General features: G+C 38.8%; 1 protein-coding gene across 3 annotated transcripts in view; it reads left to right on the forward strand.

The window, feature by feature from the left end:
- Nucleotides 1–16,286, forward strand: part of trmt61b (tRNA methyltransferase 61B) — a 24,102-nt gene continuing 7,816 nt past the window's right edge. The window contains exons 1-6 of one of the 3 annotated variants that reach the window (XM_073056011.1): nt 1–868; nt 4,230–4,332; nt 7,872–8,062; nt 10,480–10,571; nt 13,970–14,181; nt 15,000–15,077. In XM_073056011.1, the coding sequence (XP_072912112.1) occupies nt 149–868; nt 4,230–4,332; nt 7,872–8,062; nt 10,480–10,571; nt 13,970–14,181; nt 15,000–15,077 (1,396 nt within the window). In that variant the 5' untranslated portion in view covers nt 1–148. Of the gene's footprint in view, nt 869–4,229; nt 4,333–7,871; nt 8,063–10,479; nt 10,572–12,002; nt 13,944–13,969; nt 14,182–14,999; nt 15,078–16,286 lie in introns of those variants that run through there. The other 2 variants (XM_073056012.1, XM_073056013.1) reach the window with 2 other exon arrangements.

Consider the following 16,286-nt stretch of genomic DNA (forward strand, 5'->3'; position numbering starts at 1 on the left):
GTAGCTGCAGAAATCAGCATGCGACGCGTGGTGGTGGTGGTTTAAAACAGGCAGATTTGCAGCGATCGCGTGGTTGCAGGCGAGTGGGTTTCCAGCGGGAGCAGGAATAGCAGATGTCGGAGGGATTTTTTTTTCGAGCGGGAGAAAGATGTGCCTTTTACAGCGATCTTTCTGCATTCATCGGACGGTGTGCAGACCAGCTAAGCGCTTTAGGCTTTGGTGCGGGGCTCCGGGCAGCGTCTGCTCCCTTTTGCCGGGCGTTTGCGAAGGGTTAGTGAGAGCGGGCTCCAGCGGCGCCGGCCCGGGTGATGGACGTGACCGTGAGAGAGACGACAGCGACCGGGAATTGGGAACAGGCCATACTTGGCCTTTAGCAAGGTCACCGTGGTCCTGGCGGCCGTGGGGAAGTGGTTTCAATGTCCGAAGACAATTTTTGTCCCTCCTGGAGAGGGTTAGCAAACTGATCCCGGAACAGATGTTGTCTAGGGAGTTGTTGGAACTACGCGAGCAACGGCTGAGGAGCCAGGAACAGGCTGGGAATGATATTCTGAGACATTGCAGATTGTCATCGGTGAAAACTGAAGCGCCAGCGCGGTCCACCGCTAAGGAAGTGCCGTTTAAAACAGGGGACTTGGTGCTGGCCGAGTTTCGCAGGAAGCATCGCTTGGAATTGCAGAAGATGTTCCGACTGGTGGCAGCTGGGGAACTGCACAGTAAGTGGGGGATGCTCGCCCACCAGGAGATCCTGGGACATCTCCCGGGCCAGGTCTTCAGGACATCAACTGGTTCTGAGCTTGTCCTCAGGAGACCAAGCTTGGAGGAATTTGTGCTGCTCATGAAGCGGGGTCCAACCATTGCCTATCCAAAAGTATGGTAAATCTTGATCGGTGATTTAAAAAAATATGATATAACTCCATGGTGTTTAAAGTCAAAACTAATGAAACCAGAATATCTCTCTACAGGGGATTGGAACATCAAGAAAGGGCTTTCATAAACACGAGTGATTCTGCTGATGTTGGAAATCCCCAGAGTAACACACGCAGAATTCTAAAGGAACTCAGCAGATCAAGCAGCATCTGTAGAAAGGAATAGAGCGTTTTGGGTTGAGACTTTTCATCGGTCCTGAAATGTTCCACTCTTATTCCTTTCCATAGACGCTGCCTGAATTGCTGAGTTCCTCCAGCACTTTGGGATTTTCATACTTGTTGTGTCTTTCAATGAGCAGGGCCAATTTGATTGTGGCTTCCTATCCAATTTTCTGTCTGTTTTCCCCACAATTCTCCAACAGTCCATAAATTCTTCTTCATCAATCATTTTTCAGAGGATGCTCCCAGAGAACATTAAAAAAAATAGCCATTTATATTTTATTACAGGCATATATAGCCAGGGTATAAGCCACAAAAATTAGCACATTTTGCTGTAGTAGCACAGTGCATTACAAACATAGTAACCATAACTTTGATAAACCTAAATCAACAAATTATACACAACTTGCCCAACAAAATAAATCGTATTTTGCAAGTAGAGGGAAATATAGTCTGAGATAGAATTAGTTTTTTTTTTCAGCTCTGTTCAAGCACCTGGTGGCAGCAGTTACAATAGAGGTTAAAACAACAGAATTGTAATAAGTGACCATTATTCATATTGGGGGGGTGGAAATAGAAAGTTCAGAAGACCTACTGTGATTAATTAATTTCAAAAGAGTTAGTTTTTCAGCATAGAAATTAGCCCTTTCATGCAATTGAAATTGTCTATCTGAATTAGTCCCATTTGCCTGCGTTTTGGCCCATATTCTGAGGGGGGGGAAGAAAGTCCTTTAATTTCTAAAATATGCACGGGTTCTTAACTGTTATTACATTAATGTTCTTTACAAAGTTTCTTTTGTAAAACCAGGAGGTATAGTCAGTAATTTCTGAATGGAGGATTAAATATTCTACATCGCAATAACAGCATTTTGCTGGAGGATGAAATAGTGTACATTTAGTTAACCTTTACTGAACTTGAGAAATGGAGTGAGCCACACACGGGAGAAGATCTGAATGGAGAGGAAGCAAACGAGTCATAAAAACTGAGATGGGTACAAGAAAGGAGATAAACCCAAAATCTGTCTAAGTAGCTATTAACCTCTAACCACATCACATTTGTGGAAAAGAACTTTGTGGCATAAATTGCGAAGAATATAAGCAGGAGAAGCCCATTGAGTTACTAAGCAGAGGTTCCCAACGTGGGATCCACAGACCTCTCAGTTAATGGCTGTGGCCCATGGCATTAGAAAGGCTGGGAATCCCTGACCCTAGAGGCTGCTCCACTATTCAGTCACTTAATGGCTATTTTAGTCTGGACTTGGGAAGCAAATGTAGGCCCCTGGTAGACAGATCATTTGTAATAGGGAATAGGAAAATGGCAGAGGAATTAACTTTAAAAGATATGGATGAACCCTGAATGTAATAGAAAATCAAGACAGCATTTTACTCCACGTCCCCCATGTATCCTTTTCCGTATTGATTCTTCCTCAATCACTTTTGAAATATTAATTTATAGAATCAAAGAAGAATCATAGAACTGTACAGATGAAATTAGGTCCTTTCAGACCACCTCATCCATGGTGACTGAGGCACCCACCTATGCTAATCCCAATTGTCTACACCTGTGTCATTGCTATTGAAAGTCCAAAAACCTTTTAAACTTTGTTATCATATTTGCCACCATCTTCTTTTCTGGCAACTCATTCCAAATATCCACAATAAATTTAGCTTTCTGATATCCTTTAAATTTCTCTCTTCTCAACTTTATGCCCTGTAGTTTCTGGACTCTTTTTCTTTTGCCCTGGGGAGAGAAAAGATCCTGACCATCTATCTATGCACCTCATAATTTTACAAACCTCCATAAGGTTACCATTCCTATGATCCAGTGAGAATAAACCCAGCCTATCCATAAGACCATAAGATATAGAAGCAGAATTTGGCCCATCGAGTCTGCTCCAGCATTTTATCATGGCTGATCCAATTTTCCTCCCAGCCTCAATCTCCTGGCTTCTCCCTGTATCCCTTCCTGCCCTGACCAATCAAGAATCTTTTAACCTCTGCCTTAAATATACTATTGAGAGCATACTGACTGGCTGTGTCAACGCCTGGTATGGAAACTGCACCATCCGTATCTCTGGGCATTGCAGAGAGTGGTACAGATAGCCCAGCACATCGGTGGATGTGAACTTCCCTCCATTGAGGACATTTATAGCAGCTGGTGCGGAAATAAGGCCTGGAAGGTCATCGGGGACACCAGCCATCTCAACCATAAACTGTTTCAGCTGCTGCTGTCTACGGGACAGCTTCTTTCTACAAGCCACTGGACTTTCAAATTCACATGTCTGTACATTGCAACAGAGTTATAACGCAAAGATTTTTACTCCCTCCCTTGTGGGATGGATGTAAGATTTAAATAAATTCAAATTCTAATTACACAGCTGCCAATGGTAAAGAATTCCACAGATTCACCATTCTCCAGTTAAAGAAATTCCTCTTCATCCCTGTTCTAAAAGGACACCCCTCTATTCTCAGGCTATGTCCTCTGGTCTTAGACACTCTCATCAAAGGAAACATCCTCTCCACATCCACTCGAGGCCTTTCACCAGTTGACAAGTTTCAATGAAGTCACCCCTCATTCTTCTTGTACTTACAGGCCTCTGATTCCGTCAGGGTTCATTTTAGCATTTTCCTTACAATTGACATTAGCTTCTGTGGCCTGTATTTCCCTGTTTTCACTTCTGTACTTCAACAGCAAGGGTGTGTTTGCTGTTTTCCACTCTGCAATGACCATTACAAAATCCAGTGGACATTGGAAGATTACAAGCAATGCATCATGCCTATACATTTACATTTATCTAGTTGTCACTGCCAAAATTAATATGAAATAATGATCTCCTCTTTCCAGTGGATCCATTGCTAATTAATTTAGTTGTGTCCATAACTGATTTTACAGAAAATAGTTTCAAGTGCATTCAGTGAACACATCCAGTTTAAGACTCCAGTGCAGCAGCTGATTGTGCTGTGGATGACATAATGCAATAATTGTACGTTAATGATACCAATTTACAGTGGGAAAGAATATGTTTATTTATTTTGATGGTTCTTTATCTTCCTCTCTAGGAAATATATACCTTTCTCCAGATCAGATTACAAAATTCACTATTTCTAAGTATTTCTATAACATTTTCCCTCTCCCTCTTCAAGGATGCTACAACCATGTTGACGATGATGGATGTTGGTAATGGGGACTGTGTTTTAGAGTCTGGTTCGGGGTCTGGAGCAATGACACTCTTCCTCTCTCGAGCAGGTAAGGTCTGATGTAGAATCTATGATAGAAAATGCTGTTTACATATCTTTGCTGTAAAGATCTTTACATTAGAATGCTCTATGATTAAATGCATGTAATCAGCAAGGATTCTAGCATTCAGCTGCATAAATAAGATGATGTATTTCAAATCAATCCACTAAATTAAAAAAAAGTCTTTTCATTATCTCCAAGATGACAACTGGTACTTGGTTCCATTTCCCTGTGGTAAACAAGATTGATTTACTGTGTATGCAACTAATTATATGCAGAAAACATTTGAAATGAAATACTAATCCTTCTATGAGCAAAGTATTATTTTTGTAGCCCTATATTGTTCTTTGGGAAGCACAAACTCAAAAGAAAATCAATTTTAATATAAAGAACTGATCTTAGATTCTGTTCATTGAAAGAAACTTTTTTTTCTTCAAAATACAATAAATTAGTTGATGCATGGTAACAATTACTATGAAGGCAAACAGAATCTATGCAATCAATTTAATTAATATGACTTATTTTGTGAACTTCTGTGTCAAAATGTGGTTTATGACAAATTATTAAGTAGATGTGAAACTAATAGAGGGCTACATTGAGTTACAAACACAAGAAAACCTGTAGATGCTGGAAATCAAAAGCAGCACACACAAAATGCTGGAGGAACTCAGCATGTCAGGCAGCATCTATGATAAAGAGTAAGCAGTCAACATTTTGGGCCAAGGCCCTTCATCAGATACTGATTTCCTCCAGCATTTTGTGTGTGTTGCTATGTTGAGTTGGTTGTATCAATGCAGTTAGAATATGTCAAAAAAAAAAGCCACGGGTAAGAACAGATGGAAAAAAAGACGATAGAATCGTTTAATTACACATGGATGTAGAGTGAAATCAGGCTGCCCTTTCATTGTGTAACGTGCTGATATTTAATTCTCCAAAATTTGGTTGTGCCAAAATCCTGAAGAGCATCTTGAGATATCTAATGAAGGTGTTGTATACTTTGTCTAAAATTGTTGAGGTTTGGTTCTGCATCTTCACTGCATTGTGATTAAAGTGAGAAGACAATGAGGAAAACACTATGGAGGTTAAAGTCACATATACTCAATAATCCGGAAGTAATGGAGAGATTAAGGGGAGAAATTAAAGAATACCTAGACCTTAATGACACGGGGGAAACATAACCAGTGATCTTATGGGATGCATTAAAAGCTGTACTGAGAAGAAAAATTATTTCCGTAACCACTCACATGAAAAAATTCAATGCACAAAAATTAGCAGACCTTCAAGGAAAATTAAAACAACTTCAAGTTGTAGATAGCAATAAAATTAATTCTAATTTAAAACAGGAAATTAAGAAATTGCAAAGTGAAATTGATGATATTTATACATTGGAAACTCAAAGAAATTTTCTTTACTTAAGACAAAAGAATTATGAAGTAGGAGGTAAATCAGCTAGATTATTAGCATATGTTATGTAAACAACAAGCAGATAATATAATTTACAAAATAAAGAATCCAAAGACAAAGCTGGTGGAGAGCACAGTAAGGAAAATTCAAAAGAGTTTTAAAACATATTATAGAGAACTCTACTCTCAACCCCGGGCCTCAAATGAGCCTTACATAGACACTTTACTGAATTCTTTAGATCTAGCCAAGTTCACAGATTAACAAAACAAATGCCTATTAGAACCAGTAACTGTTAAAGAACTGAACATGGCCATCTCTAGATTACAGACCAGAAAGTCTCCAGGTTCTGATGGGTTTACGTCAGAGTGGTACAAATTGCTGAAGTCACAGTTAGTCCCATTGCTACTTAACATCTTTAATTGGATATTACAGAGAGGAGAAATTCTACCTTCCTGGAGAGAAGCAATTATTTCAGTTATTCCTAAAGAGGGTAAAGATAAACTAGAATGTGGCAATTACCGGCCAGTCAGCGTTCTTAATTTGGATTACAAATTATATATATCTATATTAGCGCGCAGACTGGAAAAGTTTTTACCTGGCCTCATCCACTTAGACCAGACTGGATTTATTCAACAAAGACAAACTCAGGACAACATACGGAGAACTTTACACATACTAGAACAGGTTACTAAGAGTGGGACAGAGACAATGATAGTGAGGCTAGACGCTGAGAAAGCTTTTGATTCAGTTAGTTGGGCATTCCTATATAGAGTGTTAGGAAGATTTGGCTTTCAAGAAAAGTTTATTAAAGTAATCCAGACTTTATATGACAGTCCCACAGCTCAAATTAAGATAAATGGGGACCTCTCTGACTCCTTTATTTTAGAGAGAGGAACTAGACAGGGATGCCCAATTTCTCTCCTTTTTGCGCTATACATTGAACCGCTTGCCCAACTAATAAGACAGAGCGAAATTGTAAAAGGTATTAAGGTGGCAGGGATTGAACAGAAAGTGGTGTTATTCGCGGATGATGTTTTAGTCTATCTGAGTGAACCAGAAAAATCATTTATAGGATTGTTTACACTGTTGGATGATTTCGGGAAAGTATCAGGTTATAAAATAAGTGTAAAGAAAACGCAGGTTATGTCCCTAAATTATACAGTATCCAAAAAACTGCAGGATACATATGATCTTGAGTGGGAAGCTAAATCATTAAAATATTTAGGAATAACCCTGCCAAAGGATCTTTCAACGTTATCACAGGTAAATTATGGGTCATTAATTTCAAAGATAAAATTACACATGGATGTAGAGTGAAATCATGCTGCCCTTTCATTGTGTAACGTGCTGATATTTAATTGTCCAAAATTTGGTCCTCTTTGTGGCAAGTAAGAAATCAATCACCAGAAAGTGGCTAAATCCAATATCACCTACATTACAAGATTGGCATGAAATTATTTCGGAAATATTTAAAATGCAAAAGATGACCTACTCTTTGAGAATTCAAAAAGAAAAACTTAATCAAATTTGGAATAAATGGATTGAATTTATAACCCCAAAGCGAGCGGACTTTGGATGACTCTCCTAATGATTTATACTGCTTTTCTCATCAACACTGTAATATTGCTAACGTAAGCACCCTTGGTTCGATTGTTTACTGTTTTTTTTTAAAATAGGGAATTAACACAAGTAAAGGAAAGAATTTGGGAAAGGGGAAAATATGAAAAAATTAAGTAAATAAGTACATAGGGATTAAATAATTGTGTTTTGGGATAGGAGCAAACATGAACGAGTTAGGATATAAAATCCTACAATGGTAGTTACATAGGGTTACATATAATATTTTGGACCAGAAGTAATGGTTCAGAAGAGATACATGGAAATTATTATTAATCCACTATTATTACTATTCTTCTTAACAATTATTGTCATTGCTTAGTCTAATAGGGTGGAATTATAATTGCACATAATTATCTATTTAAGTGCCTTATTAATTTTTATATTATCTCAATGTGTACTTACGAATGTATAAAAAATTTTAGATTTAAATTAAATTAAATTTTTTTAAAAAAGATAAAAGTGAGAAGATAATTATGTGCACAGAGTTTTCACGCATAATTCATATTGTTTTCTGCCTCTCACAGTGTGGTCTTCTGGACATGTATATAGTTTTGAAGTGAGAAAAGATCACCATAACCGTGCTAAAGGAAATTATCAGTGCTGGCGGAATGCCTATGGAATGGCTCAGGAAAAAGAGTGGCCAAATAATGTTGACTTCATTAATAAAGACATTGTTTTTGCCGCTGATGATATCCAGGGAAAGATATTCGATGCTGTGAGTCACTTATCAGTATTACTAATACTTCCTGTGGTGTTATGGATTCAAATGCATGCATCCCTTTGGTCTGTCTTCATTCCAACACCAATGGTTTGCAAGCTATGGAACACAGTGATATCTAATTCTCAAGCATCCAACTTCAGCTCTACATGTTGCATTAGAGGGCAGATATTGCTGCTCCCTTGCTGGTCTGCCTCCTAACCCTTAATCGCTGGAATTCTCTCTCTAAGTCTCTGTGCCCCTTGTAGCTTCCCTCTATTCAAGTATTTGATTTATCTTAATATGTGTTTCAGTATCAATTCCTCAGCAAACTTTGGCTGTACTATTATGTTAAAGGTGACCTATAAGTCATAAGATGTTGATGCAACTCCTACAGGTGAGCTGACTTAGTGTGCTGTTGTGTGTGTGGCTGAATATTGGAAGAGGCTTATGAATAGTACACTGAGGATTAATGTTACAGCTTTAACAAGGAGAAACTGGAAAAGGAAACAAAATGGATTTGGTTGCTATATTAGTTTGGAAAAATGCACAGGAGGTTTAAGACATGGTGGGTTTAGAGTTATAGAGTCCTATAGTCCAAGCTGCCATTATGAACTACCTGGGGTTCCCAACCTTTTTTATGCCATTAAGCAAGGGGTCTGTAGACCCCAGGTTGGGAAGCCCTAAGACTAATTTGCTCTATAGCCTTCTATGCTACAGTGCTTTAAGTGCTCATCTAAATAGTAAATGTTGTGATTATACCTTCCTCCAGCATGTTACATTTTCAACAACTGTCTGTATGAAAAAAAAATCAAGTTCCCTTGAAGTCTCCAACCCTTTAACTTGAATATTTGCTCTGGGAGCACCTCTAAATGTTTATCATATGTGGGATTAGGGTTCAGTTCATTGTTTTTTTATTGTGTTTTTCCCTGTAATTCTAGCATTCTTTATGCTTATTTATGTTTGTTAAATAACCTGTTTGTGGACTTTTATTGTAGCTTTATTTGGTTCTATATTTTTGTAGTTTCTTTGTCTAAGAAGCTAAGGTCTGATTCATTCAGTACCTGCTAAACAGATTTCTGATCTAAACCACTCCAAATGTGTTTGCAAAATAAGGAAAGTGACCCTTATTTATAGCCAGTTATTAACATATTTAAATTAGTGGCTCCCTCATTAAATCAGAGGCAAGTCATTACTAATCTGTTGTAAAATTATTTAATAATTTTTAAAATATCTGCTTATCTCTACCTGTGCTTCTGGTTCCATTACCCTTCCTTTAGTTTCCTCCTGTTAATCTTGTCAAGCTCTGACTTTCTTTAACGTGACACCTAAACTGTACATTATGAATGCCTTGAATGATATTATTATACTTGTATTTTATAGGAGTGAAAATACTATTTGCTTCTCTTATGCTATTACTTAGAGTCACAGAGCACTACAGCACAGAAACAGGCCCTTCAGCCCATCTATTTATGACCCAATCTATCTATGATATCATTTTCAAGGAATTATGGATCTGTATTCCCTTTGTTCTACCACACTCCTCAGTGCCCAACTATTCATTGTGTAAGTGCTACCCTGGTTTGTCTACCCAAAGTGCGATACCTCACACTGCATTAAATTCCATCTGCCATTTTTCCTGCTTGTCCAGATCATAGCCTTCCTTGCTGTCCCCCAACCTTGGTGTCATCTGCAAATTTGTTGATCCAGTTTACCACATTATCAGCCAAATCATTGATATCGATGATAAGCAACAATAGGCCCAGCACTGATTACTGCAACATACCATTAGTCAAAGGCCTTCAGTCAGAGAGGCAACCATCTTCTACCATTTTCTGGCATGTCCCACTAAGCTGTTGTTGAATCCAGTTTGCCACTTTTTCTTGAATGCCAAACTACTGAACCTTATGCACCAGCCTCCCATGGGGGACTTTGTCATAGGCCTTGCTAATCTCCTGGTAGACAATGTCAACTGCCTTCCTTCATCAACTTTCCTGGTAACCTTCCCAATAACCTTTAAGATTGGTTAGATATAACATAACATACACAAAGCCATGTTGATTTGCCCTAATCAGGCCTTGTCTATCCAAATACTTATCCTGTATATTCTGTCCGTTAGAATATTTCCAGTAATGTACCCACTAATGACATTAGGATCACCAGTCTATAATTTCCCTCCTTACCCTTAGAGCCTTTCTTGAACAGTGGAACAATATCTCGTGTGGTTAATGACATTTTATGTACCTTGGCCAGGCAACTTACAGATCTGCTTCTGGGAAATTCTGTATTCTCTGCCCTACAATCCCATTTCATCTTCTTTCCATTTAATTTGCAACCATATTATTTCATAGCTTTGCACATTGAATTGAGTCCTCATCTTCCCATTCTGCTTTCTTGATGAAATGCATTTTAAATGATTTTCCTGTCTTTTGCAGGTTGGTTTGGATATGATAAACCCCCAAGTAGCTTTACCTGTCATCTCCACTCACCTCAAGCAAGGTGGAGTTTGTGCAGTGTATCTCACAAAGTAAGTTCATACACTGTAATGTCTGACCATTTTATTGCCATTGTTCCCGTGAGAAATAAATAATTCACATTTCTGTCATGTCTTTTGTAATCTCAAAATGTCCAGAGTATTCTACAGACTGTGAAGCATTTTCAAAATGTAGCCATTGTTAAAATGTAGACAGGCAATTAGTACATGACATGGGCACACAACTAGTGACATGCTAATAGCCAGATACTGTAAGCTAATTTTTGCAATTTAGGTTGAGTGATAATAATTAGCCAGGAAACCTGATGAGGACTCGTGTCTTACTTTGAAAGAGTTTCATGGACTCTTTTGATATGTCTGAATGGAGTGCGATATTTATCTTTTACATATTTTCTTCTATGAAACTATTCTGTCTGTTGCTTCCATTCAGGCTCTCAAAGTATCAATCTCATTTCCCCTACTTCTGTTCCTGAAACCTCCCTCACATGTTCATCAATCTCTCCTGATGATTTTACTGTACGTGTACACTAGGGGTAGTTTTAGTGGCCAGTTAAATTATCAACAAGCGTGTATTTGTGAGGAAACCACAGCACCCAGAGAAAGCCCAAGTGGTCCTGGGAAAAACTCCACACCAACGGCACTGAGATCAGGGTTAACCCTGTGTCACTGGTTCTGCACCAACATAAAACCCTTGTTTTACAGTCCCATTCCAAAGATGGCACCAGTATGTGTCAGCTCAGATGCTGTGTTGATCTTGGGTGTGCAATTCAAACCCATAACCTTTAATTCTGCTAAAATAAGTTAAAAAAAACAAAGTTCCATGATCGTGAAAGCTCTCTGCTGCTTCTCGAGGGGAAGACAGGTGCAGTTATATTTAACTTTAACTTACCCCCATAAGTTGTCATCAAAGATAGTCTCAGCATTATTATTAATTTGGATAAACTTATTATGGAAAATTAACCTATTATTACAGCTGACCACATCTGCATTGCTGAGAAGGAAAGGTAACAAGTGTAGTAAGATTAATTATGTTACATAGTTGGTAATCATGAACCAATTGCCATTATTGGCTAACAGCTGAACCAGAATCAGAATCAGATTTAATATCACCGGCGTATGTCATAAAATTTGCTAACTTTATGATAGCTGTACAAAAAAATACATGATAAATAAATACTGAGGAAAAAAACTATTAAATAGTTAAGTTAAAATGAGTAGTGAAAAATAACGGAAATAAAAAAGTAGTGAGGTAGTGTTCATGGTTTCAATGTCCATTTAGAAATGAAATGGCAGAGGGGAAGAATCTGTTCCTGAATCGCTGAGTGTGTGCCTTCAGGCTTCTGTACTTCTTTCCCTATGGTAACAGCATGAAGAGGGCATGTCCTGGGTGGTAGGACGTCGTCATCACTTCATTGACTCTGAAATATGTTGGAATGCCCTGAAGTCATTCGTTCTCTTTCACAGGGCTAACAAACTTCCAGACTGTCATTTCTTGAAACAACCTGGATTACGAAATAATCACTTACAGTAGGGTGGAACTTGTACTTTGACCCATGACCATTAGATTGGCTTGGTGCCCTATATGCTTCATGTCTTCATTCACAACTGGTCAGGCTGTGGAATACTGACTGACACCAGGGTTTGTATATTTATTCTGTAACAAAAAGGCAAATAAATTGTACCAGGAGTGGCTATCAGAGTTTGTGGAAGACCTGTTCATACAGAACCATGTCTTTATTAATGCTTTGTTCCATCTTATGGGAAAATTTCCTGTTTCCTCTCAGAAGCTCTTCTTATTTAGAAATCACAGCTATAGATCCATGTACATACACTCAAGCAAAATAATTTCTGTGATTGGCATTAAGGACCCTGGTCTCTGGTTACACTGATCAGTAATAATGAGTCATGCAGGAATGCGCTGTTTACTTTTACAATTTCCCTCTGGAATTCCATCTAATCTATACTCCCCCTATCAGAAAATATTTCATTTCTTGACAGACACAAGAGACTGCAGATGCTGGAATTTGTAGAAACGCAAAGCTCTGCAGGTCAGGTAACATCCGTGGAGAGAAATGGACAGTTGATACTTCAGGCCGAGACCTTTCATCGTCCATTTTTCTCTAAAGATGTTACCTGACCCACTTGAGTTCCTCCAGTGCCTTTGGCATTGCTCCATCTTCCTTGCCCATGTCACACCATGATTCATACTCTCCTATGTTTCCTCTTTTGGTTAACCCCAAGTACACCCTATCCTCGTTATATGCAGGGGATACGTTCCTCGCAGTCGGCGAATAGTATGAAAACACATAATGTGAATAATTATTTAAATGAAGAAAATAGAGATGCATTCCAGAGGGCTTCCTAAATATGCTTTATCTGTAATTTATTCACATTTTCATACCAATATGACACAAAAGCAGTACCACAAGGCATTATGTTTCATCAATTTAAGGTAATATTCAACATAATAAATCATAGAAAGTTAACATACTAGGGTGTACAGTACTCACCAACAGTGGCAGGTGTGTTCGCTCCAGGAGATGAGTGGTTGTTGTGGTGTCGGGCAGCTTTACATAGATGAGGTGGATGGTTGTGGGTCGTCAGGATCACATCAAGCACAGCAAGGGGTGAAGGCAGACTCACAGAACTCTCAGAACCGCCGGCAGCAGGAGATGACACTGGTTTGAAGAAAGTGGTGAGGGTTGTTTGCTTGCCAGCATTTTGTTTTTCAGCATAAATTTGCTTGTAGGGAAGAAGGGTTGACTACAGGGAACGACTGAAATGCTGACTCCGTTCTAAACTTGGGTCCATGTCCATTGCCATTTGCGCCAAGTGTTCCACCATTTCCTCACTGTTGGTAAACTCCCAGGATTTTCAAAGTTGTCTGTTGTTTGCAGCATCTGAGAGATAGTTCGCTGTAAAAAATCCACCTTGAATGTAGATCACACCTTAGTCGAGTGGTTGAATCAGCAATGTTGTGTTAGGCGGCAGAAAACACACTGTTATTTTAAGATGAATGCTGTCCAAATGTTTAGGATGGGCTGATGCATTGTCAAGCAACAAAAGATAGGGTGTGGTACCTTGCCCCATACACTTAAATTGGTAAGGCATAGAAAGCTACAAACCAAGTGCTGGTAAATGGCAAACACGAGGAAATCTGCAGATGCTGGAGATTCAAGCAACACACACAAAATGCTGCCTGGCCTGCTGCGTTTCACCAGCATTTTGTGTGTGTTGCTGGTAAATGGGTTTAGTTTGGATAGGTACTTGAGTGTCATTATGGATATAGGGAGCTTATGAGCCTGCTTCTATGTTATATGACTTGAACTGTATTTTTCTACAAAGGTACCATACAAGTGAACGTTATTATTGCAGTTAAAATGTTTGACATTTACTGAGGTTCCGAAGTTCTCTTGACTTCCTACTTTCAGTATTACCCAAGTGATTGATCTGCTAGAAGGGATCCGCACTTCCCGCTTGTCCCTCTCATGTGAGAAGATTCTTGAAGTCATTCACAGGAACTGGTTGGTTGCTCCTGCTTTGCGGAAGGATGGCAGCAGAGCTCCACGGGTAGAACCACAATGGAACATGAATGCTCTTGAGCATGAAGAAGGAGAAGACGCAGGCAAGTTGAAGGATGACGGTAAAGTATTTAATTATGTTGTAAATGTATTTTAAACTTAATGTTGATTAATCCACTATTGTAAGGATTAGAAAGTATAGCTTGTTCAGTGTTTTCAAATTAAAAATTCTTTCCTCACTACGTCTGTGAGAATTGTTAAATTTACGAGTTGCTATTACACACAAGGTACAAGCAATTACTGTAGGTGGCATGGTTGATGCACCAAGAACTGTTTTATTCATGGAAATTAAATGATTCAAACATCTCTCTGAACATGTGGAATTGGACCTCATATAAAAAAAACAAGGAATGTCAATCTGATGAACAAAAAGCTATTCAGAGGGGAGAATCCCAATTTTAATTGCCACTCATAGCTAAGGCTGGAGAAATAACTAATGTACACTCAACTGGTTCAGTGTTTTCATGCTTGGGGGATGTTTTAAAAATGCTGTAAAGTCATTTTTTATTCTGATAGTTCTGCTCTGAAGTTTATGCACAGACTTTTATACTCGTACCCTGTTCATGAATTATACATTCACATTTTAAGGATGAACTACACTGCAATTTGTGTATTTATTTCTTGGAGGTGCCAGAGAGTAGCCACTAAGTGCAGACATCAGTAAGACAGAATGGGTGTGAGTAAAATGAGTATTATATATCTCTTTTAAAGAACCAGCACATGGTAAATGGATTGAATGATGTCTTCTGTGCAGTATGAGTTTGTGTTTTCAGGAAAGGACGACAGTGTAATGAAATATATCAAAAAGAGGTCAAAATGATTTTTAGGATGGTTTCAATAAAGGCAGTGAAGAGATAACTTTGTTTTGCTTTAAATGCAGATGAAGAGGATGGTACTAAACCTTTTTGCACAGTGCCTTATGTTGCTAGACCTCATCACGGACAAGTTTCTCACACAGGTGAGTCCAATTTATAATCAGAGTCAGAATCAGATTTATTATCACCGGCATGTGTTGTGAAATTTGTTAACTTAGTAGCAGCAGTTCAGTGCAATACATGATATATATATATATATATATATATATATATATATATATATATATATAAATAAGTGAATCAATTAAAGTATATGTATATTGAATAGATTAAAAATAGTGTAAAAACAGAATTTTAATTAACGAGAGTGGGGTAGTGTTCACTGGTTCAATGTTCATTTAGGAATCGGATGGCAGAGGGGAAGAAACTGTTCCTGAATCACTGAGTGTGTGCCTTCAGGCTTCTGTACCTCCTACCTGATGTTAATAGTGGGAAAAGGGCATGCCCTGGGTGCTGGAGCCCTTAATAATGGATGCTGCCTTGAAGATGTCCTGGATACTTTGTAGGCTAGTACCCAAGATGGAGTCAACTAAATTTACAACCACTTGCAGCTTCTTCTGGTCCTGTGCAGTAGCCCCACTCCCACCAATACCAGACAGTGATGCAGTCTGTCAGAATGCTCTCCATGGTACATCTATAGAAGTTTTTGAGTATTTTTGTTGACATACCAAATCTCTTCAAACTCCTAATGAAGTATAGCCACTGTCTTGCCTTCTTTATGACTGCATCAATATGTTGGGACAGGATTAGATCCTCAGAGATTTTGACACCCGGGAACTTGAAACTGCTCACTCTCTCCACTTCTGATCCCTCTATGTGTTCCTTCATCTTGCTCTTTCAGAAGTCCACAATTAGCTCTTTCGTCTTACTGACGTTGAGTGCCAGGTTGTTGTTGCGACACTACTTCACTAGTTAGCATATCTTGCTCCTGTATGCCCTCTCATTACCACCTAAGATTCTACCAACAATGATGATTCTATCATCAGCAAATTTATAGATGGTATTTGAGCTATGCCCAGCCACACAGTCATGGGTATAGAGAGAGTAGAGCAGTGGGCTAAGCACACACCCCTGAGGTGCACCAGTGTTGATCGTCAACAAGGAGGAGATGTTATCACCAATCCGCACAGATTGTAGTCTTCTGGTTAAGAAGTCGAGGATCCAATTGCAGAGGGAGGTACAGAGGCCCAAGTTCTGCAACTTTGCAGGATTGTGGGAATGATGGTATTAAATGCTGAGCTATAGTTGATGAACAGCACCCTGACAAAGGTGTTTGTGTTGTCCAGGTGGTC

The sequence above is a fragment of the Hemitrygon akajei genome, chromosome 9, assembly GCF_048418815.1.
Source record: "Hemitrygon akajei chromosome 9, sHemAka1.3, whole genome shotgun sequence".
Lineage (NCBI taxonomy): Eukaryota > Metazoa > Chordata > Chondrichthyes > Myliobatiformes > Dasyatidae > Hemitrygon > Hemitrygon akajei.